Source organism: Sorghum bicolor, chromosome 3 (assembly GCF_000003195.3).
Source record: "Sorghum bicolor cultivar BTx623 chromosome 3, Sorghum_bicolor_NCBIv3, whole genome shotgun sequence".
NCBI classification, from domain to species: domain Eukaryota; kingdom Viridiplantae; phylum Streptophyta; class Magnoliopsida; order Poales; family Poaceae; genus Sorghum; species Sorghum bicolor.
The window spans coordinates 65,062,824-65,082,757 of NC_012872.2; the positions used below are offsets into that span (position 1 = coordinate 65,062,824).

Consider the following 19,934-nt stretch of genomic DNA (forward strand, 5'->3'; position numbering starts at 1 on the left):
CACCACGCGCGGTGGTCGCACCTAGAAGCACGAATACCTACTCCATGGCACGTTGGGCACCGGCAAGACCAACCTCATCACGGCCGTCACCAACCTCCTCGAGCTCAACATCTAAGACCTAGAGATCACCATGGTGCAATCCAACACCAAGGAGTGGAGCAGTGGTGTCACCGTCACGGTGTCGTTTGCAGTTGGGAGTAGGTAGTTCGATATCTGACAGTCGATAGGGCAACACCCAGAGCGAAGCGGAGTAGTGGCGTCGCCGCTGCGGTGGTCTTTGCGCCCAGGGGCGGTGGTATTTGTGGTTGGCAGCATGGAAGGGTAAGTTTGTGAAAGAAAAAATAAATATAGGGGTTTTTCTACAAATATAAACACAAAACGAAGAGGTATGGACTATTTATGCACCACTTATCAAAGTTTTGGACCTAGAAATGCACTTTCAAACGTGATGGACCAAATTGACACACCCTCACAAGTTAATGGACTATTCATGTATTTTACTCATATATAGAAGAAATAGCTAATGTTTATCATACCAAATGAGCATCGTTAGATTAATCATGTCATATATCTTTATAAGCAACATATTTAGCGGTGAATTTTATTTTCTATAAATCTAGTCAAAACTAAAATTGGTTGACTCTTCAAATTAAGAGAGGTGTTAGGTGTACTTGTCTTGGGGTGAAGGAAGTAAGGGTACTACTTACCTGGTAGCTCTAGGCGAAAACAAAAATGACAACTATTTAAAATAAAATTTAAACACTATAAAGTCAAGTATTTCGAGATGGTGGGAGTAGAGTCTTTTATCTAGGTGAGGAGATGCATGAGAGTAGAGATTGAGGGAGAGAGATAAGAGGAGGGTAGTTTGGTCCGTTCTCTATGTTCCAAATGTTTTTTTTGTCTTTTATTCTTTTTATTTCATTCTAGTTCTGTCTCTGACGACATCTAAAACAAGGGTAAACGAAAGTTTTAGTTCAAAATATTTGGCAAAAACACAAATTAAAAGAAAACAAAATTCACTATTGAACACTAATATAGTGACATAATCACCTAATTCTCTTTATATATCAAGAAGAATTGGGTTTACAGGGAGGGATATGAAAGTTTCCTTGATCGCCCTAAATTGTGAAGTCATGGGATAGGAGCGAAAAATAAGAAGAGAAGACAACAACAATTTTAAGGAACTGTCCAACATAGTTGTATGTAGTTTGTGCCCAAAGATGAAGCTACGCACATAAGGAGATAAAAAAATAGATTTAAACAAATGAGAATTATTAGCAAAGTTAATTTCAAATAGAAATCTCAGTGTACGGCTGTAGCTAGTTTTATAAGTATTCAAGGTTCCAATAGGAATTGAGATACATCAAGCGCCTCCCAGCGTACTTTGAAGTCACAGTAGCTCTTAATTGAGAGTTGAGAGTTGACCTAGCTCTCAAGTCCACAGTAGTAACTTTGAAGTCAAACTCTGAGTTGCGAGCCACAGCGTACGTGTTTGGCGCTTAGTTCAACTTTTTCACGTGACAAGCGATCTGGCATGCGTGTATTATACTACTGCTGTCAATGAGCGACCATTGCAGCTACGCGCTACGCCTAGGCGAAGAAGACGGGCACGGAAGAGCGCGAAAGAAGGGCAGCTGCCGATGGGGTTGAGGAACACCACGACGACCATCGTCGAGAGCCTGAGGACGGTGGAAGGGCAGCTGGTGCGCGTGGAGGTCCTCGACCTCCTCAGCAACCTCCTCCTGGCCCTCCTCGTCCTGCTGAGCCCCTACCGTCACCGGCGCGGCGACAAGTCCTTCCGCTTCCTCATCTGGGCGGTCTACACGCTCGCCACCGTCCTCGTCCCCTACACCATCGGTCTGCTGGAGGCCGGCCCGTTCCACGACCAGACCTTCGTCCTGTGGGGCGCCGGCCTCCTGGTGCAGGCGGGCGCCGACTCCCTCTCCGCCTACAACCTGCGCGACGTCGAGCAGTGGAAGCGGACGCTGCTGCAGCAGGGCCTGCAGATCGTGCTGCTGCTGTGGCTGATGGTCCGCTGCGAGGGCCGGAACCGGTGCTACAGCGCCACCATCTGGATCTTCTGGATCCTGAGCATCGCCAAGGCCCACGCCAAGTTCCAGGCGCTGAGGGAGGCGAGCAGGACGGACGGCCTCATGAAGCACACCAAGGTGGTCGCCGACTACATGATGACCGAGCACGAGTCCGGCCATGTCTTCGACGGCGCCACCATGGAAGGATACAGGTACATATTCCACGGGGAGGACCTCACGCTCCCCTACTTCTCCAAGCCGGACTACAGGACGGCCATCGCCGCGTGCGCCTTCACCACGGTCGACACCGTCTGGCAGTGGATCGACAGCCAGAGCGTGAGCGTCTTCAGCAGGGAGCACGGCGGCATCCTCAAGGACATCGCTCTGTCCTTCGCTCTGTTCAAGCTGCTCAGGCGGAGGTTCGCCAATTACGAGCACGGGGAGGCCGGTCGTCCCAAGACGCGGCGGCTCGTCGTGTCTGGGCTCCTCCGGGAAGAGGCTGACTACAGCCGTGCCTTCCGGGTGATCGAGATGGAGCTCGCGTTCCTGTACGACTTCTTCTACACGAGGCACCAGTCGCACACCCAGTACGTCGGAATGACGGTGGTGTTTGTGCTCCCCGTGATTGTTTGGAACGCCATCTCTGGAGCTTTCAGCAGGCACTACCACCGTACCAGCTTGGAGCAGACCGTCAATGGGGTAGATGTCATCCACTTAAACTTGCAAGCGGCGCGGCAGCGGGCAGCCCGTCCGTGTCCGCGTAAGCCGCGAGCTTGCTAGCGGACACATGCGGCGGCCCGCACAACGCCGTTTATTTTTGCGGGTTACTGTCGTGGCCCGTGCGCGTCCGCACCGCTAGTGGAGACAGCAGCGCCATGCAAGTGTGTTTACTGTCAGTCTGCCATTATTTACGTCAATTAGCTTGTTAGCTCTGAACAGCGTATTGACTCATAGTAACTTGCATTTCTAGACGAATTTAAGAAAAACTTGCATATCTAAAATTGTATAAATTTACAATCCATTCACATACTTCTGAACAAAATCTGGAAATGAAAAAACATGACTGGATTTTAGTGACATATATTATTTATTACAATAACGAGTGATAATCCCATATCAATTTATAAGGGACCATAAAATTTAAGTCAACTAAAAAATCAAGAATTGCAATAGTCCTTTCTTTTTCGATTCCAACATGATGTTTCTTTCATTTGGCTGAGTCACATAGTCGACATCTGACTTGGACAGAATATGGGATACAATGTTATTTTGCTGAGAAGTGCTATCCAACTTGTTATCTGCCAGTGCTCCAGCAGAAATTCCATGTCTGCAATGTGAGGATTAAGATGAGCTCTAACAAGGATACAAAGGCAAAGAAGATTTTCACATAGCAGACATTGATTGAAAATGTGTTGATTAAAGAACACAGTAACAACATTCTACTCGCTGATGGACAATTGGACCAAAAAAGACAAAATTTAACTCAACCCTTACATCTCTATTTCAAGTAGGAAATAAACTATGGAGAATCTTGCTATCGAAATCTCGCATCCATCCATGCCTAGATGTCACGATGACTAGGACAATACACAAGATTCTATGCAATTAACACGGATCCCTGCAGCGTGTAAGGTCCAGATCCTGCAACGCCGGGCAACCTGAGAGAGATCCACGACGCAGAACTTGGGTCCCAGCGTCGGGCGAGCACGCACGTCCGCAGCACGCGGCGTTGTCTGAGGGCAGGATGGAGAGGGGCTGGGCACCGCATACCTGGTGGCTGCTCATTGCCAGGGAAGGGCCCAACGATGCCGGGGTGCAGGGTGGCCGTAGCAGGGGCTGATGGCGGAGTCCTCCGTGGCGATGGCTGCGGCAGTTGAAGAGCCGTCCATGGAGGTTGCGACGGCGGCGGTTGTGTCGCCTGTGGCGGCGGCGGCGGCGGCGCTTGCGTCATCGCGACAGGGGACTCGCTCGCGACTCGCGAGTCTGACGGGTTGGAGCGGCGCCGTTGGGCTTAGTGTGTCCGCTACTGAAACCTGCTTCGCATAGGTGGGCTGCTGTGCGGGCTGATTTTTGCTCGCAGCACGATCTGGCCCAGCAGGCTGATGGCGCGGCCCGCGCCGTTTGCAATCGTACATCCACTGCATCACCGTCGTGTTGATGGTGATTGTTGTCGTCGTGCTGGTCGTGGAATCGCGCATCAACGACCAAAAGTGGAGGGTGGCCGACGATCTGCACACCCTGACCGGCGCGAGCAAGATCACCTGGAAGGGAGAAGCCGTTCCGTTCGACGACGGCAGCAGGAAGAAGGCGATGAAACTGATCAAGAAAAGGAAGCATCGGAAGCTGACAGGCAGGAACTGGGACAGGAAGCTGGGGCAGTACTCGCTGCTACGCAACTTCGACTACCACCCGAGAAATGTAGCCTCGATTCTGTCGCTGGGCTTGATCGAGCCAACCAGGGACGGGCAGAAGGCTTCCAAGAAGGTGGAGTTGCCTGAGGAAGTCGTGATGCGCGTCCTGTCGCGGTTCAAGGCGAACGACGGCCACCTAGCGGATGGGCGCGCGGCGCTCGCCGGGAACGACGCGAGCCGGCTCACGTGGGCGTGCGAGCTGCCCACGCATGTCCACACGGTCCTGGTGTGGCACATCGGGACGACCATCTGCGAGATGACGACGCCGCAGCAGCAGCTGCCGCTCACCGGCGATCGCCTCGTGGCCAGGTGCCTGTCGGAGTACTGCGCCTACCTGGTGGCGTTCGTTCCGGACATGCTGCCGGGGCACGGCTACGACACGAGGCGTATCTTCAACGCTGTGGTCATGGAGGCTCGGGACTACCTCGCCGGGTGCGACACCATGAGAAGCAGGTGTGTCAAGCTTCTAGAGCTGCAGTGCAATGAGCTGACAATATTGGGGATGGGAGCAAAGCTTGGGAGTGAGCTCAGGTACAGAGTTCACGACAGGGCGCGGCGGTGGAAGGTGATTGCAGACTTGTGGGCGGAGCTCGTCCTCTTCCTCGCGCCGTCAAGCAACGCCGACATCCACGCAGAGAAGCTCGCGGCCGGCGGGGAGTTCATGACACATTTGTGGACCCTGCTCATCCACGCCGGCATCCTGGAGCTGGAGGGTACAACCTGCTGATACAACAGCCGATGATTCTGTCCTCTTGAGGAACCAAATCTTCTTTTCATCTTCGTCTTAATCTTTACGCGTTCATGGCTGCTGCTAGGAAAATTTATTGTTCATGTTTATCGTCCAAATCCTAATTAAATTTGCGTACAACATTACTACAATGTCGCTGAATGTCAAGCGGAGCTGTTGGAGTGGGGCGACAAAAGAAGTCACGAAAACTAGCACATTCTTATTTGCCACAAGCCCACAAGGGGCCACTGGCCACAGTTCCCAAATAACTCAAAATAGCCTCAAAATCCAATAGCTCTGAACCAGAAGAAACTACAGAGGCATGCTGAAAGAAAGTAGAGAAGTTGAAGATTGCAGGCTGCGGCACCTGAGCAAGGAAGAATGAGTTGGTTTTATAGTACTATTACTGTAATCAGCTTGTGACTCCCATTATCTCAGACTTTTATAAATGAACAGTACATTGAAGACAGCTTGTTCACCTACTGCGGACATTCGCAATTCAGTTCACTATATATTTACAAAGTTGGTAAATTAACCTAGCAAGACTCATCAGAAAAACAGCTTCACCATTTTTTTCACATTGAATATTCCTTTCACATAAATCCGTTACCAGATGCAGATCTCATTTGCACCACCACCGCCTGGAAAGTGACATCAGCTGAGGATCAAAACTGATCTAGTCTCGAGTTTTCAAAGCATATCGCAACTCCTGCATTAAAGACAAGAGTGCAGTGTATCAGAAGGGCAACAATAAGCAAGCATAATCGCAGCAAATTTATTTCGAGACTGGGTTTTACCAGATCACCGTTGCATGAAGGATGAAGGTCGGAAAGAAGTTTATCTTCCCTCAGTCTTTCCAAGCCGTCAAATTCACCTGTACTGGAAGCCATCGAGCCAGCACTTCCATGGTGGTGGTCCATCCTTATGTACATCTCAAGTTCTTCGACTTTCCGAGACAACTGAACAGCAATTAACTGAAAGAACGTGGATTTCACATCCTTTAGTTATTTAGGTCCAACCGAGTAAACTAGAAATGTTCAATAATCAAGAAAGAGATCCATTGACAAAGCAATCACCTGTACAAGATGTTGAATGGACAAGGTTGGCTGACAACTTAGATACGGCTTTTCCAAGCTAGGTATGGTTTGACCATCCACAGGAAGCAGAACCAGATACAACTGGAACTGCAAAACAGAAATATGGACAATTGGACAGTTCAGCAGACCTGGCACACTCTCCGTTTACAGGTTTAGGTTAAGCTCATCTTGACAGAACTACTAAATGTATGTAAGATAAATATAGCATATAGAGATATGTATCTGGTGTGACAAAAGGCCAGCAACCCTTTCCAACTGTTTCCCTTGAAGACAAGGGGAAAAGCAAATAGGAAAGCAACAATGTAGAAACACGACATGAGCATGAAACTTGCAATTTTGTCCCTCCCTTAAAGAGTTGTTTCCCAAACAGGTTTTTCTTCATGATTAATTCCTATATTTCTGAAGTATAGCTGTGAGAAAAGACTATGTCCACAAGAACATAAATACAAAATGAAAAGTACCTCTTTATCCATTTCATCAGTATTACGGAGGTGATCCACCAATTTTGCAATGCGTCCGCTCCTTCCAATCCTGCCATTTGAACCAGCACTGCCATGTCGATTCTGGCTCCGTGTACCGTTTTTCCCCCATGCAAGCATCTCTCCCCGCAACGGAGAGGTGGCTAAAAATTCTTTTCCACCAACTAATTCATCATTCTCCTCAAAGCTGTGATCGCTACTGCCAATGTTTCTAGCAGGCGATGCTTGTGATGCAGACGTCTTCCTGCACCTTTTCAGTCTTAAATCTGGAGAATGATCGTTAGCAGAAGGTGGCTCTTTGGTGACCTCATTGGCATTTTCATCTTCCCTATCCTCCTCATCTGAGCCAGTAGGGGCAATATCAGGGGTAACAGTTCTACCTCTCCCCCGTGTTCGCATATTTCTCCTGTACCTCCTTGAAAAGGCAGTGGCCGTTGCTTTTGCCGTAGAACGCTTCTTACCAATTGCCTCGGACTGTCTTCGGAATGTTTCCTCGATGGTTTCTTGTATCTTTAATGAAAAAAATAATAATGCGTTGACATAGATGGTTAAATATAAGGATATAAAGCAAATGAATTTTGTATAAACAGATACAGTGCTCTATTGACAAAGCAGCTGAGATCACCTTTTGATTCCGAATCCTCTCCTGCTCATTGAAAGCAAGTTCCTGCAGTATCAAGTATATTAGAAGCACTTCAAGGAGAGGCTGAATGAGGCTACAAAACGATGATGGGGAACATAGACATCACCTCTTCCTCGTACTTATCAATATCTGGATACAAGGCTGCAATCAGTGCATCATATTTAGGATCGTCCCTCAAAGAACGTCTACTTGCACAGTGAGTGCGACATGCTGGGCATTCATTATTTCTGCAAAACCAGAGCATTAACTTTATTATCAGATAATAATCCTCTATTTTATGATCTAGAGACAAAATTAGGCTTTGAATTCTACTTTTAAAAATTGATTGTGACACAAGAAAATGATGCCTGGCATCATACCCTAGCCGCATAGATTTGTCAATGCAGTCTCTACAGAAGCGGTGCAGACATTCCATAACTGTCCTTGTCTTCCGGATAATACCTGTCAAATAGAACGATTAGACTCCATGATATACTGTCATCTGACAGAATCAAGCAATTAAATTCTCAAACTTCAAAGATGTAAATTATTGTATCTAACTCCTTCCATTCCAAATTGTAGTTCATTGTAGTTTTGTTCTAAATCAAAGTTCTCTAGCTTTGACCAAGTTTTCTATAAGCTTGGTCAAAAGATAGAGAACTTTTTTTTTGAAAGAAAAAAAGATAGAGAAATTTGGCTTAGGAGAGAACTGAAACGGCCTACAATTTGGGACAGAGGGAGTAGTAACAAACATATTGTCTACTTGGAAATGGGGTTTCATCCAATATATTCCTTAGCTCAGATTAATATAACCGTTTTACCAAATTTTGTATGAACAGGCGATAAAAAGCATCACATGGTCTATAGGAAATAAAAATCATCAGACGTGACACATGGTAGGTTACACTACAGAAATTAGAGGCTAGCTGACACCAGAATCAGAAGGGTTACAGCCACACTGGATAGGAAATATTACAATTAGGGCGAGAAAGTGTATCACGTCTAAGAAAACAGTGCAACTTACACTTGGAGCGATCCCTTAAAAAGATGACATGTATATGATACCCAGCTACAAATAACTGGAAGATGAGTTTATACTGGAAGACAGCTAGTGCAGACAATTCAATGTAGAGACATGGCTCTTTAATCTGAATCTTCATTAAGAAAACATAATTAAAAAACCATATTTATGCTACATGGTACACTAAATGAAAGAAATCTAGTGCAACTGCAGAGTTGTCCTTCGAAAAGTGTAAACCGCAACTTTAACTATAGGAACTTTAAGTACGTAACGGGATTACAGATGTCCTTATTCACAAAACGAGAGGGAGGTAACTGAGAGAACATCAAAGACAATCATTCACCGCCTTCATTTATTTATCTGTTTGAGATGCATCCGGTGCACTGATAAATACATAGAACTAGGTGGAAAATGGACTGCAATCTATCAACGATAGTGTGCAGACCATTTACCTTTTTTAAAAATCAAAATGCAGACCATTTACAAGATACACAAAAATAGTATAGATATGAATGAAAGAAACAGGCAGGATGTTTAATATGCTAGATTAAACAATGAATTGAAAAAATCAGATATGTACAAGCATAAGGGAATCATACCATGTCTAGATTTCAGTTTCGACCAAGAAAACTGAAAATAATAATATAACATCCATGTTTGTCCAAGCAAATTAGAAAGAATATTCTCACCTAAACAGATAGGGCACTGAACCTCCTTCCTTATCTCTGCTAATTTCACTAGCATAAACCTGAGAGAAAGCAGTTCACATAAGCTTCAAATCATGTAAAACATCAAATATTTCAAACTCCATGAGCCTGAATAATGATCTTCAATCTATATGTAGTGCAGTGAAATGCAGGTAAATATAAATAAGTGTAGCATCTGTATGTATTTTTTATTTTGAAACCGAAAAGATATTGCTATTTCATGACACTACATAAAGATCACATAAAGTAGGCAGAAGTGAAAGTCGATATTTAACTAATAAACTGAATATTTGAGCATACTTAAGTATTCAACTATCCACGGGTATCAGTACTGAAATAGTCCCATTAAAGAATTGCTTACAGTTACAGTCTGACATAGATACATGACTCATATACCTGAGATAAAAGAATACGGAAATTGGACTTGCGACTGAAGCCAAGCTGTAGAATATTTCATCTCATGAATTTCTAAAGCATATGCAATGCTGACGGGAAAACGTATGTGCATTACAGTCGGAACTGACAACTCTTCCAACGTACAGCAATAGCCACGGCAGATAGAGCAGTTCAGAATTTCAGATGAATGCAGTGGTTCAAGCACAACAGTACAAATGCACAAAACAAAGACAGTGCCAAGTCATCAGCAGGCCGGCAATCTCCATCTCGGCGATGGCCTGCATCATGCCGGAAGCATGCATATCATATAGTAGACCATCGCATGCCTGCCTAGCTCGAACGCATATGATGCATCATCCATGTCAGCTTGGCAATCGGTGCGTTTGCACAGAGGCGACCTGATCACACGAACTAAGCAACCATGACTGAAACGGATAGCTCATCGAGGACCAAACCCACCGGCGGGTCGGGACTCAGGATACGAGGAAGCGGCGGGCGGGGTGCACGAGACAGGCACCGCGAGCAGGCCAGAAGCATATCGTAGATAACGAAAGGAGCTCCACGAGACCGGACGAGATCGGAGGGATAGAGCGCGGAGGAGAGAAAGGAAGGCTCACTCATCGGTGCCGCCGCCGTCGCTCTGGGAGAACTCGCTGTCGCTGTCCGCGCCGCCATCATCCTCCGCGTCCGAATCTACCAAACCCGCACACACAAGCCTCTTATTAGCCATATTCGCGCGGGGATACAGAACGCGACATGCACGTCGTGAGAGAACGAGATGCGATGGACGCCGGTCTCGATGCCGTCGTCAAGCTCACCGTCTTCGAGTCCGTGCTGTGGCTCCGGGTCAGTCAACCTCCGCTTGGTGGCGCCCCTGCTCGGCAGCGGCGGGCGTCCTCCTCTTCCTTCTCCTACGCCTCCGCCGGCGGCGGCATCGGAGGCTGTAGCCGCGACGTCGTCGCGGGGTTTCGAAGACGGCGACGGGAGGAGCCGGCGCTTCTGCGCGGGCATTCTGGGTTTCTGCCCCTAGGATCTTGGCTCCCGGATTGCAGCAAGGGCGCGAGGCGGTGGTTCGCCACCCTGCCGACGGCGTCCGGGGCTTGGGAGGGAGGGGAGGTGGTGTGACTCGACGGGGAGGATGGGGAGGAGGGAGGTGGCCAGGTGGGTGAGGGAGCCTGGACGGGATGCGGAGAGAAAGAAGAGGAAAATAAGCAGGGAGGTGTTCGTCCTGTGGTGGGTTTGTATTGCAGGTTCGGTCTATTTGACAGGCCGCGGTGGGGGCCGCCGCCTGCTGCTTCTCTGACTGGCTAGGAAGTCGCGCGAGAAGACCAGGGGCGGGGCGGCAACAGCAAGCGACGCACGGGCGGCGCATGCAGATGCAGGCGTGAGTGAAGGCCGCCTCTCTCGCCTCGCCTGCCGCCCTCCGCGTTCCTTGGGTTGGCGGCTGTGAGTCCGATTCCTAGTGAGGAAGAGGAAGCCGTGGGCTGTGTATTTGCATACCGCTTGCCCGCTTGGGCGCTCGATCCACGTGAGAATACGCGGGTGTTCTTCGTTTCAGTCTTTCAGATTGAAGCTGAGATTGCAGAACACGGGCGAGTGGGTGAGGCAAATCGCTGCTGCGCGTCCCGCCGTCCCCGGCTTTGTGCGTGTTGTTTGCCACAGAGGCGTCGACGTCCCCTGTGCGGCGAGCGACCGACCTCTGCCGGCGGCCGGTGATCCCGGCGTCTGGAAGCTGCTGACAACGCTTGGTTAAGGCTTGGCTCCGCCTCCCTCTCACCCGGCGTGACGGCCAGTTCCGTGTAATCAATCTTCATTGTTCACGCTGTTGGCTGTGCCGGTTGGTTCTCTGCCAACCTTTCTAGTCTCCAGCGGCCGGCGGACTGGTGTCTGGTGGAGATCAGTCCAGGAAATCTTATGTGGCCTCGCTTATAATTGTGATTTATTCGGTCAGTTTGTAGAGGACGTTGAAAGGAAACCATCCAAGATGAAAACACAGCGTAGACTCTTCAGTTTGCATAGCTTACAGCAGAGGAGTCAAGAGCTGGCCAGCTTTGATACTGCATGACAACAGATCAAACGAATAGCAACGGTGGCCAGTGGAACAGACAACTGAGCAGGCGAGCAAGTCACCGACACCGACGTACTAGTAGCAAGGAAGAAGACTGAAAACAAAAGGGCCACTACGTCAGTACATGAGTACAATTGAACCGAGGGCTCCAACGATGGAATGGCACTATTTTATCGGAGAAAGGAAGGGCATATGTCGATGTAGAAGTCACTTGCAAGGGCGCCATAAAATATTTCCTTTCAGTTGCTGACGAAGACGCTAGGCATTTAAAAGAAGTCACTAACTAAGATATGTTCGGTTATTCACATACTCTACTCCTAACAGCGTTGAAACTTCAAGTTATGCTGGTGTAGAGGTTGGCCTCATTGCAACTCTTCAGTTCATCAGGCTACAAATTTATTGTCGGGCTAGCTGATAACGATACGCAAGGGGAAAAATGCATGAACACTGAACTTTTAGTCCATGATTGCAGGAGGGAAAGGATAGGAGTAGCTAGCGCTCTTGGGGTTGGGGAGAAAAGAAAAAAAAATGCTTGAGGCTCTGAGCAAAAAAATTCAAACTCAGAAACCAAAATTGATAGAGCGAAATAGCAAGCTCTTGCATTTTCACACTGTCTACGGAGAAGTGAAGAGGCCGACGTGAGCTCGAGGGACTAGCAGGAGACGTGACCAGGCCTCGGTGGCTGCGCCGTGGAAGCAGTTGCAGTGTTGCTAAGAAACGATCGTGTGCTCCTGTTACTCGCCGCCGCAGCTTGTGCCATTCCAACGAAAGCAGTCACCATGGCGGAAACATGCATACCATCGAAAGCCCGACTCCACGCACGTTCAGTTCTTCGATCCATATATCTTGCTGCCAGTGCCGCTGGTGGTCAGCTGGTGGACGCCATGACCAGAGGGCAGAGGCTAATTAAAAACAATCCGAAGGAAGCAATCGTCGAGCGCATTGTTCTAACGCGCTCCCTCAGTTCACCGGATCCGCACGTGCCTTGCCCGCTTGGCGGATGCCAGCGTGCAGCACAACTACGAGCTGCAGCTAGCGGCTATCGTACTAGACACGAGGCGGCGACGAGGTCGTCGGATCGCCTTGACGGCCACGCGAGGCAAGCTGGGAGAGGTCGGAGAGGGGCTTAGGCTTACTCTTCCATGCTTCCGGCGCTCGGGGACTGGGACGATTCGCCGTTGGTGTCGGTTCCGTCTCCTCCGCCGCAGCCACCCACCTCCTTGTCGTCGGGATCTGCGAAACCGCCCAAACACAAAGGAAACCTCTCAGGCACATCCACGACCCAGGGCATCGAAGACGACGTGTGGGAGCCGAGAGACAGAGAGGCGCAGGCGCCGCGCGCGGGGCGGCGCGCGTCGTTCATCTCACCACCGTCGCGAGGCCCCCGATGTCGATGCGGCGGGCGCTCCTTCCATCTCATGTGAGGCTCCGCCCCTGCCTCCATCACCGCTGGCGGCGGTGTGCCGCACTGCGACGCGGCGGCCATCGGAATCATCGGGGGTGGACGACGGGAGCGGGCGCTTCTGGGCGGGCATTTGGCGTCCAGGCGGACGCCCGCCGAATCCTCCGCGGCGGCTGCGGCGGCGTTCCCTCGCGAGTCGCGAGGCGCCTGGTGGAGAGGGACGAGAGAGCGTAGGCCGTAGGGTGGGTGTGGAACTGCGGGGCGGAGGCAGAGAGGCCTGCGGGGCAGAGGGAGAAAGGACGGGAGAAAAGAGAGAAGAGACACCGCGACGCGTTCGCGTCGTGCTCAGTTTGTGCGTGCGTGCTTGTGTTGTGTGGGGGCGCTCGCTCGCTCGCTCGCTTGTGGTCTGACCGGATTCGACGAGCGCCCGACGCGACAGACGGCCCGGGGAGGAGCACAAGGAAGCGAGGGACGTACGGGACGTGCAGGCCGGCGGGCGGCGGCCGCCTCAAGCCTTGAGCTGCCGTCGTTCCTGGGCGGGACTGCGGCAACTCAGCGCTGCGTTCGCGGATCCGTTCGGCGCGGCGGTCTGCGGCCGTGATTAATAACGTGAGAAGTTGTTCCCATTTTCCGAGAAGCTGATATCCGATGGGGAAAAAATCCTATACAACGTTGTCGCACGGCGTAATCTGTGCGACACCGTCGATCTATTTCTTTAGATCACGTGGATCAGCTAACCACGCGAGGAAACTGTTGGCGGGGTTTATAGACCACGCAGATCACCTTGGCTGGTCACGTGAGACCGTCAATCTATTTCTTTAGATCACGCGGATGAGCTAACCACGCGAGGAAACTGTAGGTGGAACTTGTAGACCACGCGGATCGTCTTGGCTGGTGGGACTTGTAGACCATGTGAATCGTCGACCTATAGACCACGCGACATTGCAAGCAGAGGGTGTCGCACGCGATATGTTGTGCGATAGTTCTATATAGATTTTTTTTTATTTGGAAATTTTTTTGGCGTTGTAGATTTTTTTCTATATTGGGATTCTTGCATGTTTCAAAATTTCTTGAATTTCTATAATTTTTGGATGGCCGAAAAAAACTGAAAGCTTGTATAATAATAATAATGTGTTTTATTATAAATATATAATTCTAGACTCACATTTTTATTTGTTTCTATTGTATTTTTTTGTTTTTTGATGAGTTTATTTAAAAGGTTTTATCTTATGTGAGTCTAGAATTAGCAAATCGTAAAATTTACCGCTCCATCCACAATTTCAAGTATCATATATACTTCCTAATGGTAGTTAGCTGGTGAAAATTCATCTTACCCTTAATGGGTTTTGATGGATTGGATTACAACGTGGTTAAGGGGCTAACAATATTCATGAGATTTGTAGGTATTTAGTACTAAGTTGATTATTGTAGGTTGGGCTCATATTGTATGAATGTTGATGATATAAATGTGTAATGAGTCCAAATTTGATTGTTCAAATATATAAGTACAAACTTGTGTTTGTTATTGTTGAAAAAGAAACATGGATTGATGAATATCATTTTGTCTCTATCATATGAAGCTTTGTTATGACATGCAATGTGATTTTTATATTAAGTTTGGCAAGTAAGTGTGTTGACATGACAAATGAGACATGAGGCTTTGCATATATTGGTGTCACTTAGAAAGCTTAGTACAAATCAAAGATGTTGAATATGGTATTCATGATAATGATCTGTTATTAATATGCTTGACCGATCCATAGATAGAGTTTACCAAGAAGAATATCAGTGAAAACAATCTAGTTCAAGCAGAAGACAATAATGCAAATGTAATGGCTTTCAATTTACGCTTATGGTTGGTTCAAACCACAATGTGGCTTGGGATGGCTTAAAATATGAAGATAGCAAGGAAAGGGCTTTGAGGTGAAGGACAAGTGATGGCTTGGTGACCGAGGAACCATGGCTAAGATAAAAAGAGAGTACTTGCATTGAGTTTTGCACGTGTAGAGCTTGGGAAGCCATAGAGTGAGAAGGATCAAAACATTGTTAAATTAATTGATGAAAGTGACTTTAGGCTATGGCTAAAAATTCAAATATGGTGGATTGTTTCAAGTCACGTGCTCAAGGATGACACTCAAAGTGTGAAGTGATGAAGGACCTCAAGTGTACATGATCAATGTGGCAAGAAAAGGTCTGAAGAAGGCTCAAGATGAAGCTTAAAGGTTGCTATCTTTTATTCTTGAGCATAGTTGTATGGCACTATTAAGAGGGATGCATCACTAAGTCTTAGACAAGTCAAAGTGCTTACGTTAACCCATGTGAGGAAGCTTGGGAGCGTGTTAGTGAGAAAGAGAGATATAGTATTATTGTGGGGCCGCTTAGCAAAAATAGGCTAAGCCGAGTTAGTAAGTCGCCTAGGCCGAGTTTGGCCAGATGTCTATTTGGTTTGGAAAACTACCTAAGTCGGCTAGGTCGTGTGTTTTTGAGTGGTCTCTAACAGTAGATTTTTTGTGCATAGCTTATAAATAACTATACATCACCACTTTGGCTTGTTGTTGTTGGTCCTCCATTCACATACAGGACCAAAATCCCTTGACTACTCCCTAACCTCCCTTTGTGGCTAATAGTGAATAAAGAAGTGAAAATCCTTAGTTTAGGGAGTGCGCTTTGTTTTGTGATAGGACTAACTGGCAGTAGAGAGCTTGAGATGTATTTTGTGACTAGGCGTCACTAGCAAACACCCAAGGGTGTGCGTGGCTACATGAAATTTGTAAGGGCTAGGATCTTAGAGGTTGTTGGGCCCAAGTAGGGCCCTTTGAGGTTTGGGCAAACCAAGGGTTAAGCTAGAGAATAGGGATCGACCAATCACTGGTGGGCTTTTCTAGGGCCCATCTTGAGTGGGTTGGCCCACCATGACCTTGTGATTTTGCTCTTCCCTGTGTGCCTCTGGTTTGTGCCATTTTTAAGTGGATTTGACCTTTTGGTCTTTGTATGTGTGATGGCGATTTGTCGGATCATCAAAATTTTGAATTTCCCCATATTTCATGTGTTTTCCATGAAAAAGACATGTAAAAAATCTACAAGTACATGTGTGGAAATACATTATTTGAAACTAAATATGGCCAAATTTGGCTTCTAGTGACCGTCAATAATCTTCCTAATCGAGAATTTTCCCACAAATAACTGAGTACTTGTTGGGTATTTTAAACGCAAACAGAAAAATCCGCAAGCGCACGGATACCGATGTAGCTTTCACCCAGGAGTATTCCAGAGTATCGATTTTCCACAGAGAACGTGAGTGTACTAATTAAGATCCCAAATCGCCCAAGGATAACTATATGATTATTTTTTGGTGGGAAGAGAGGAAGTTTCTTGAGAGTTCTCTAGTTGATCTAAGAATCAAGAATTACTTCAAGATTATCTATATCGGGACATCAGAGCACTAACCACAGAAAGAGATGAGAAGGGGGCTAGGAAGGTCTGACTACGGTCCTACAAACACCGATCCGAACGTGGTGGAATACGTCGACCGTTAGGGCTGTCACTACCCTAAGGCTACCACAACAATCCACAGGATTGGGTGCAATTCCAGGTAATTGCAAGACTAAACACCACATCTAATCTATTAATTACTACTCTAGCGTTATAAAGACTAGAGCACTTGATGCAAGCGAGAATCCAATAAATAACTTGAATGTAAATAAAAGTAATTAAAGAACTCAGGAATTATGAATTGAAGAACCTGGAGAACGATGAAGAACGAACCAGATGCTGCAAAAGTATAATGTTGAGGAAGATCCGACAGATCCGGCTCCTCCTCTGCTCTCCTCTTCTCTCTCCCTATTTTCTAGATTACAACTAGAACTAACTAGAACTAGAACTAGAGGAACTAGAACTATAACTAGATGAACTAGAGGGATCCTCTCTACTTGGATGAAGAATTGAAACCGTAGCTTTGATTCTGTAGAAGAGGTATGATCTCCAGGGGCCAGGGGGTCTGGTTTTATAGTCCCTTCAAGTGAATCTGGGCCGTCGGATCAAACCGACATTGATCGTGTGGTTTTCCTTGAAGTATTAGGTCGGTGGAGCATGATCCTCGAACTTCACCCTGATTGGTGGAAAGAGGTGGGCGGGCGCCCTCAGGACTAGGGCGAGCGCCCTGTCCCTGAGGCCTCTCGGCTTCCGCTTCGGTCCCGTGGCTTCTGGAGTCTTCTAGATGATAGAAAATTGCGCGGCACGTTAATATCTCTATGTAAACCCGACATGTGGGCCTTTCTTCCATATTTTCTGATAACCCCCTACAGAAATAGACAAACACCAAAACTTGTGGAATTCTATGAGATAAAACCCTAAGTCTAGGTGTTGGTTGCATTTGGATCCTTTTCTATGATTAGTTGATGGTTAAATGTGAGCATTAAGGGCCGTCAACAAGCTCCCCCAAGCTTAACCTTTGCTCGTCCCTGAGCAAAGATGAACTCAAGAGTTTCTGTAGTGGTTTCATAACTTAAAGATACACATGCGTTTAAACAAGATCTCATCTCTGGTTAGAGTAAACTGTTAAGACTTAAAACTTACTCATTTACCTTTCACCATGGGACTTGTAACCGTCACTTCTGTCTCGAGTAGTTAAAAGATAGAACGGTCTAGTCAAGCACCATGTCTCTTATTCTTCGATTAACTATAGCTCTGGAGTTTTTGCAAATTTTCAAATAAAACCCAGAGATTCCTTGTATGACTCTCTCTAGTCTCTCTTTTGTGGTATTTCTGGATCCTTACCAAGGCAGTAATGGTATATGCCTTCTCTCAAAGTATGTGGTATTTGTGGTATAAGGCATAGTGACATTGCCTTCTCTCTCACCCTACTCTAATAAGGCTTTTGATATCTGGAGCTCATAGGTGGGAGACAGCTAATACATACTTACAAGACATTTATTGCATAGTCAAACCATGGATCCAAAAGAACAAGTCAATAAGTCAAATCAAGATGTGCATGTGTGGCGAATGAATGGTGTATGGTGATGATGGTGATAACAATGGTGAAAGTCTAATTCTACTTATGCTCTTTTGAGGGGATACATACCTTTCTTGCTCTTTTGAAACTTTCACGGAGAATGAGATGCTCTGTATTTTCTTTTTCTTTCTTTTTCTTTTTTTCTTTTCTCTCAGGTGGGTATCTTGTACCCCTAATTCTACTGTCGGACACTTGTCCATTTTTACCTCTCGTCTCACTTTTTCTTCTTTTTTTTCTTTCGAGGTTCCGGGCACTTGCCCCTTTTTATTTCCTCGTATTCTTCTTTTTTCTCTTTTTTTAGAGCACTCATCTCATGAGATAATATAGCAAGTGGTAGTAACAAGATAACTTGAGCATTTATTTCACAGGGGAAAAACAGGAATATTTTTGGCTATTCTCTCCCAGTTTAGGAGTAGAATATTTTTGGGTGGTTCTGGAGATGGAAATGGATATATATGGATGGTACTTCTGGAGTAGAAGTAGCATGTATGAGTGAACGTGCAAGTGAATCTTGATTTAACCACATGACAAGCTCCTAAGGGTCTACAAAGCTTGACCACACTCAATGCTCATAAGCAGTAAAAAGTAAATGTGTGGCTCAAAGTCTAGCAAGTATGTATATATGGCTGTGGTAGGAATTTAAACTCTCATCATACAGGAACTCATCATGCAACAATTTAAAGATTTTCAAAGATAAAATTCTCCAGAATTCTAGCATCTCTAGGAACAGATAAACAGCAGCTCAACCTTCCCATATCGTATCCGTTAACTACTTAGACTTTAGATCAAGTACTCTCCCCACAAGTTCAGGTTTAGAGCAAATCTTAATTAATAACAGTCATGCCTAAACTTGAGAGAGATTTCAATTTTAAGAACTAGTCATGGCAGAGCAACTATACATCATTTCCATGTGAGAGCTTATCATGAGGATTCATAGCAAACTTTATTTATTTATTTATTTATTTATTTATCAAACTAAGCAAATATATATAAGCACTATAACACTCCAAAATTTTTAATTTTGGATTGTTATTAGAAAATACTAAATTAAATAAGGATTTAAAATTTTTCTAAAATATTCCAAGATTTATTTAATTATTGAATTCCAAAAAGAGAGAAAATGTGGAATTTTTAATTTTTTTATAAAGATTAAGTGGAGGGTGATTTATTTGATGTGTGTTTTGTGCCCTAGCTTTGTTTGGTTTGTGTGAGAAAAATAAATTATAAAATTTCGAGCGAGCCACGATTAAGTCCTTTCGGTTTTCGGAAAAATAAAATTCCAAAAGTCCTATTTGAAAACTAATTCAAACTCGAGTTGGAAAACAATTTAGAAATGTGTTTAAACTAAAATATATTTGGATTTTAAAATAGTCCAAAAACATGTTATAGAATAATCTTAAGTTTTTGAATTCAAAAATGGTTTGAAAATTTGTTTAGCAAAATAGCTTAGAAATTATGTTTTATAAAAAGAAAAAGGTTTTCTTTTCCTCTCTCATCTCGGCCTGCTTCAGTTTGCCAGCCCACCCGCACCCCTCTCAACTTGGGCCTGGCCCAGCAGTGCCGCAGCCCAGCAGCAGCCGCGCAGCCCGCCTCGCGCCTGAGCCGCTGCCACGCGGGCCCCGCTTGCCAGTCTCTAGCAGCCGCTGCCAGCCTGGCCCCACGCGTCAGCGCCCGCGGTCATCCCCTACCTCCGGCTGGATCGGAGCCGGACGCAACCGCCGCCCGATCCTCGCGCGCGCGCGTCCCACGAGGTTCCCCGAGCCTATAAAGGGCTTAGCCCTGAGCGCCGCGCCCCTCCCTAAACCCTAGGGCGCCGCCGCCATCACCTTAGCCCTAGCCGCGAGCCGCGGTCACCGCCGCCGCCGCGTGGAGGTGCTTGCCGTCGGTGATCTCCACCCCGACCCCATCTCCGACGACGACGACCGGCCCTCGGCGTTCGCAGCAAGGTGACGACCACGCCCGT

General features: G+C 46.7%; 1 protein-coding gene across 1 annotated transcript; it reads right to left on the reverse strand.

The window, feature by feature from the left end:
- LOC8055240 (putative E3 ubiquitin-protein ligase RING1a) lies at positions 5,572–10,739 on the reverse strand. The gene is made up of 10 exons (XM_002458587.2): positions 10,309–10,739; positions 10,108–10,183; positions 9,077–9,135; positions 7,747–7,828; positions 7,494–7,614; positions 7,370–7,411; positions 6,727–7,254; positions 6,245–6,352; positions 5,966–6,142; positions 5,572–5,877 (listed from the first exon to the last, which is right to left on the reverse strand). Exons 1-10 carry the CDS (start codon positions 10,499–10,501, stop codon positions 5,845–5,847), a joined length of 1,419 nt encoding a protein of 472 aa, XP_002458632.1. The 5' UTR covers positions 10,502–10,739; the 3' UTR covers positions 5,572–5,844.

Coding starts and splice junctions, on each gene's coding strand:
- LOC8055240 (XM_002458587.2), bottom strand. CDS start 10,501: ATGCCCGCGCAGAAGCGCCGGCTCCTCCCGTCGCCGTCTTCGAAACCC. Junction 7,829..9,076: donor TCAGTGCCCTATCTGTTTAG/GTGAGAATATTC, acceptor TCTATTTGACAG/GTATTATCCGGAAGACAAGG. Junction 5,878..5,965: donor CTTCATGCAACGGTGATCTG/GTAAAACCCAGT, acceptor TCTTTAATGCAG/GAGTTGCGATATGCTTTGAA.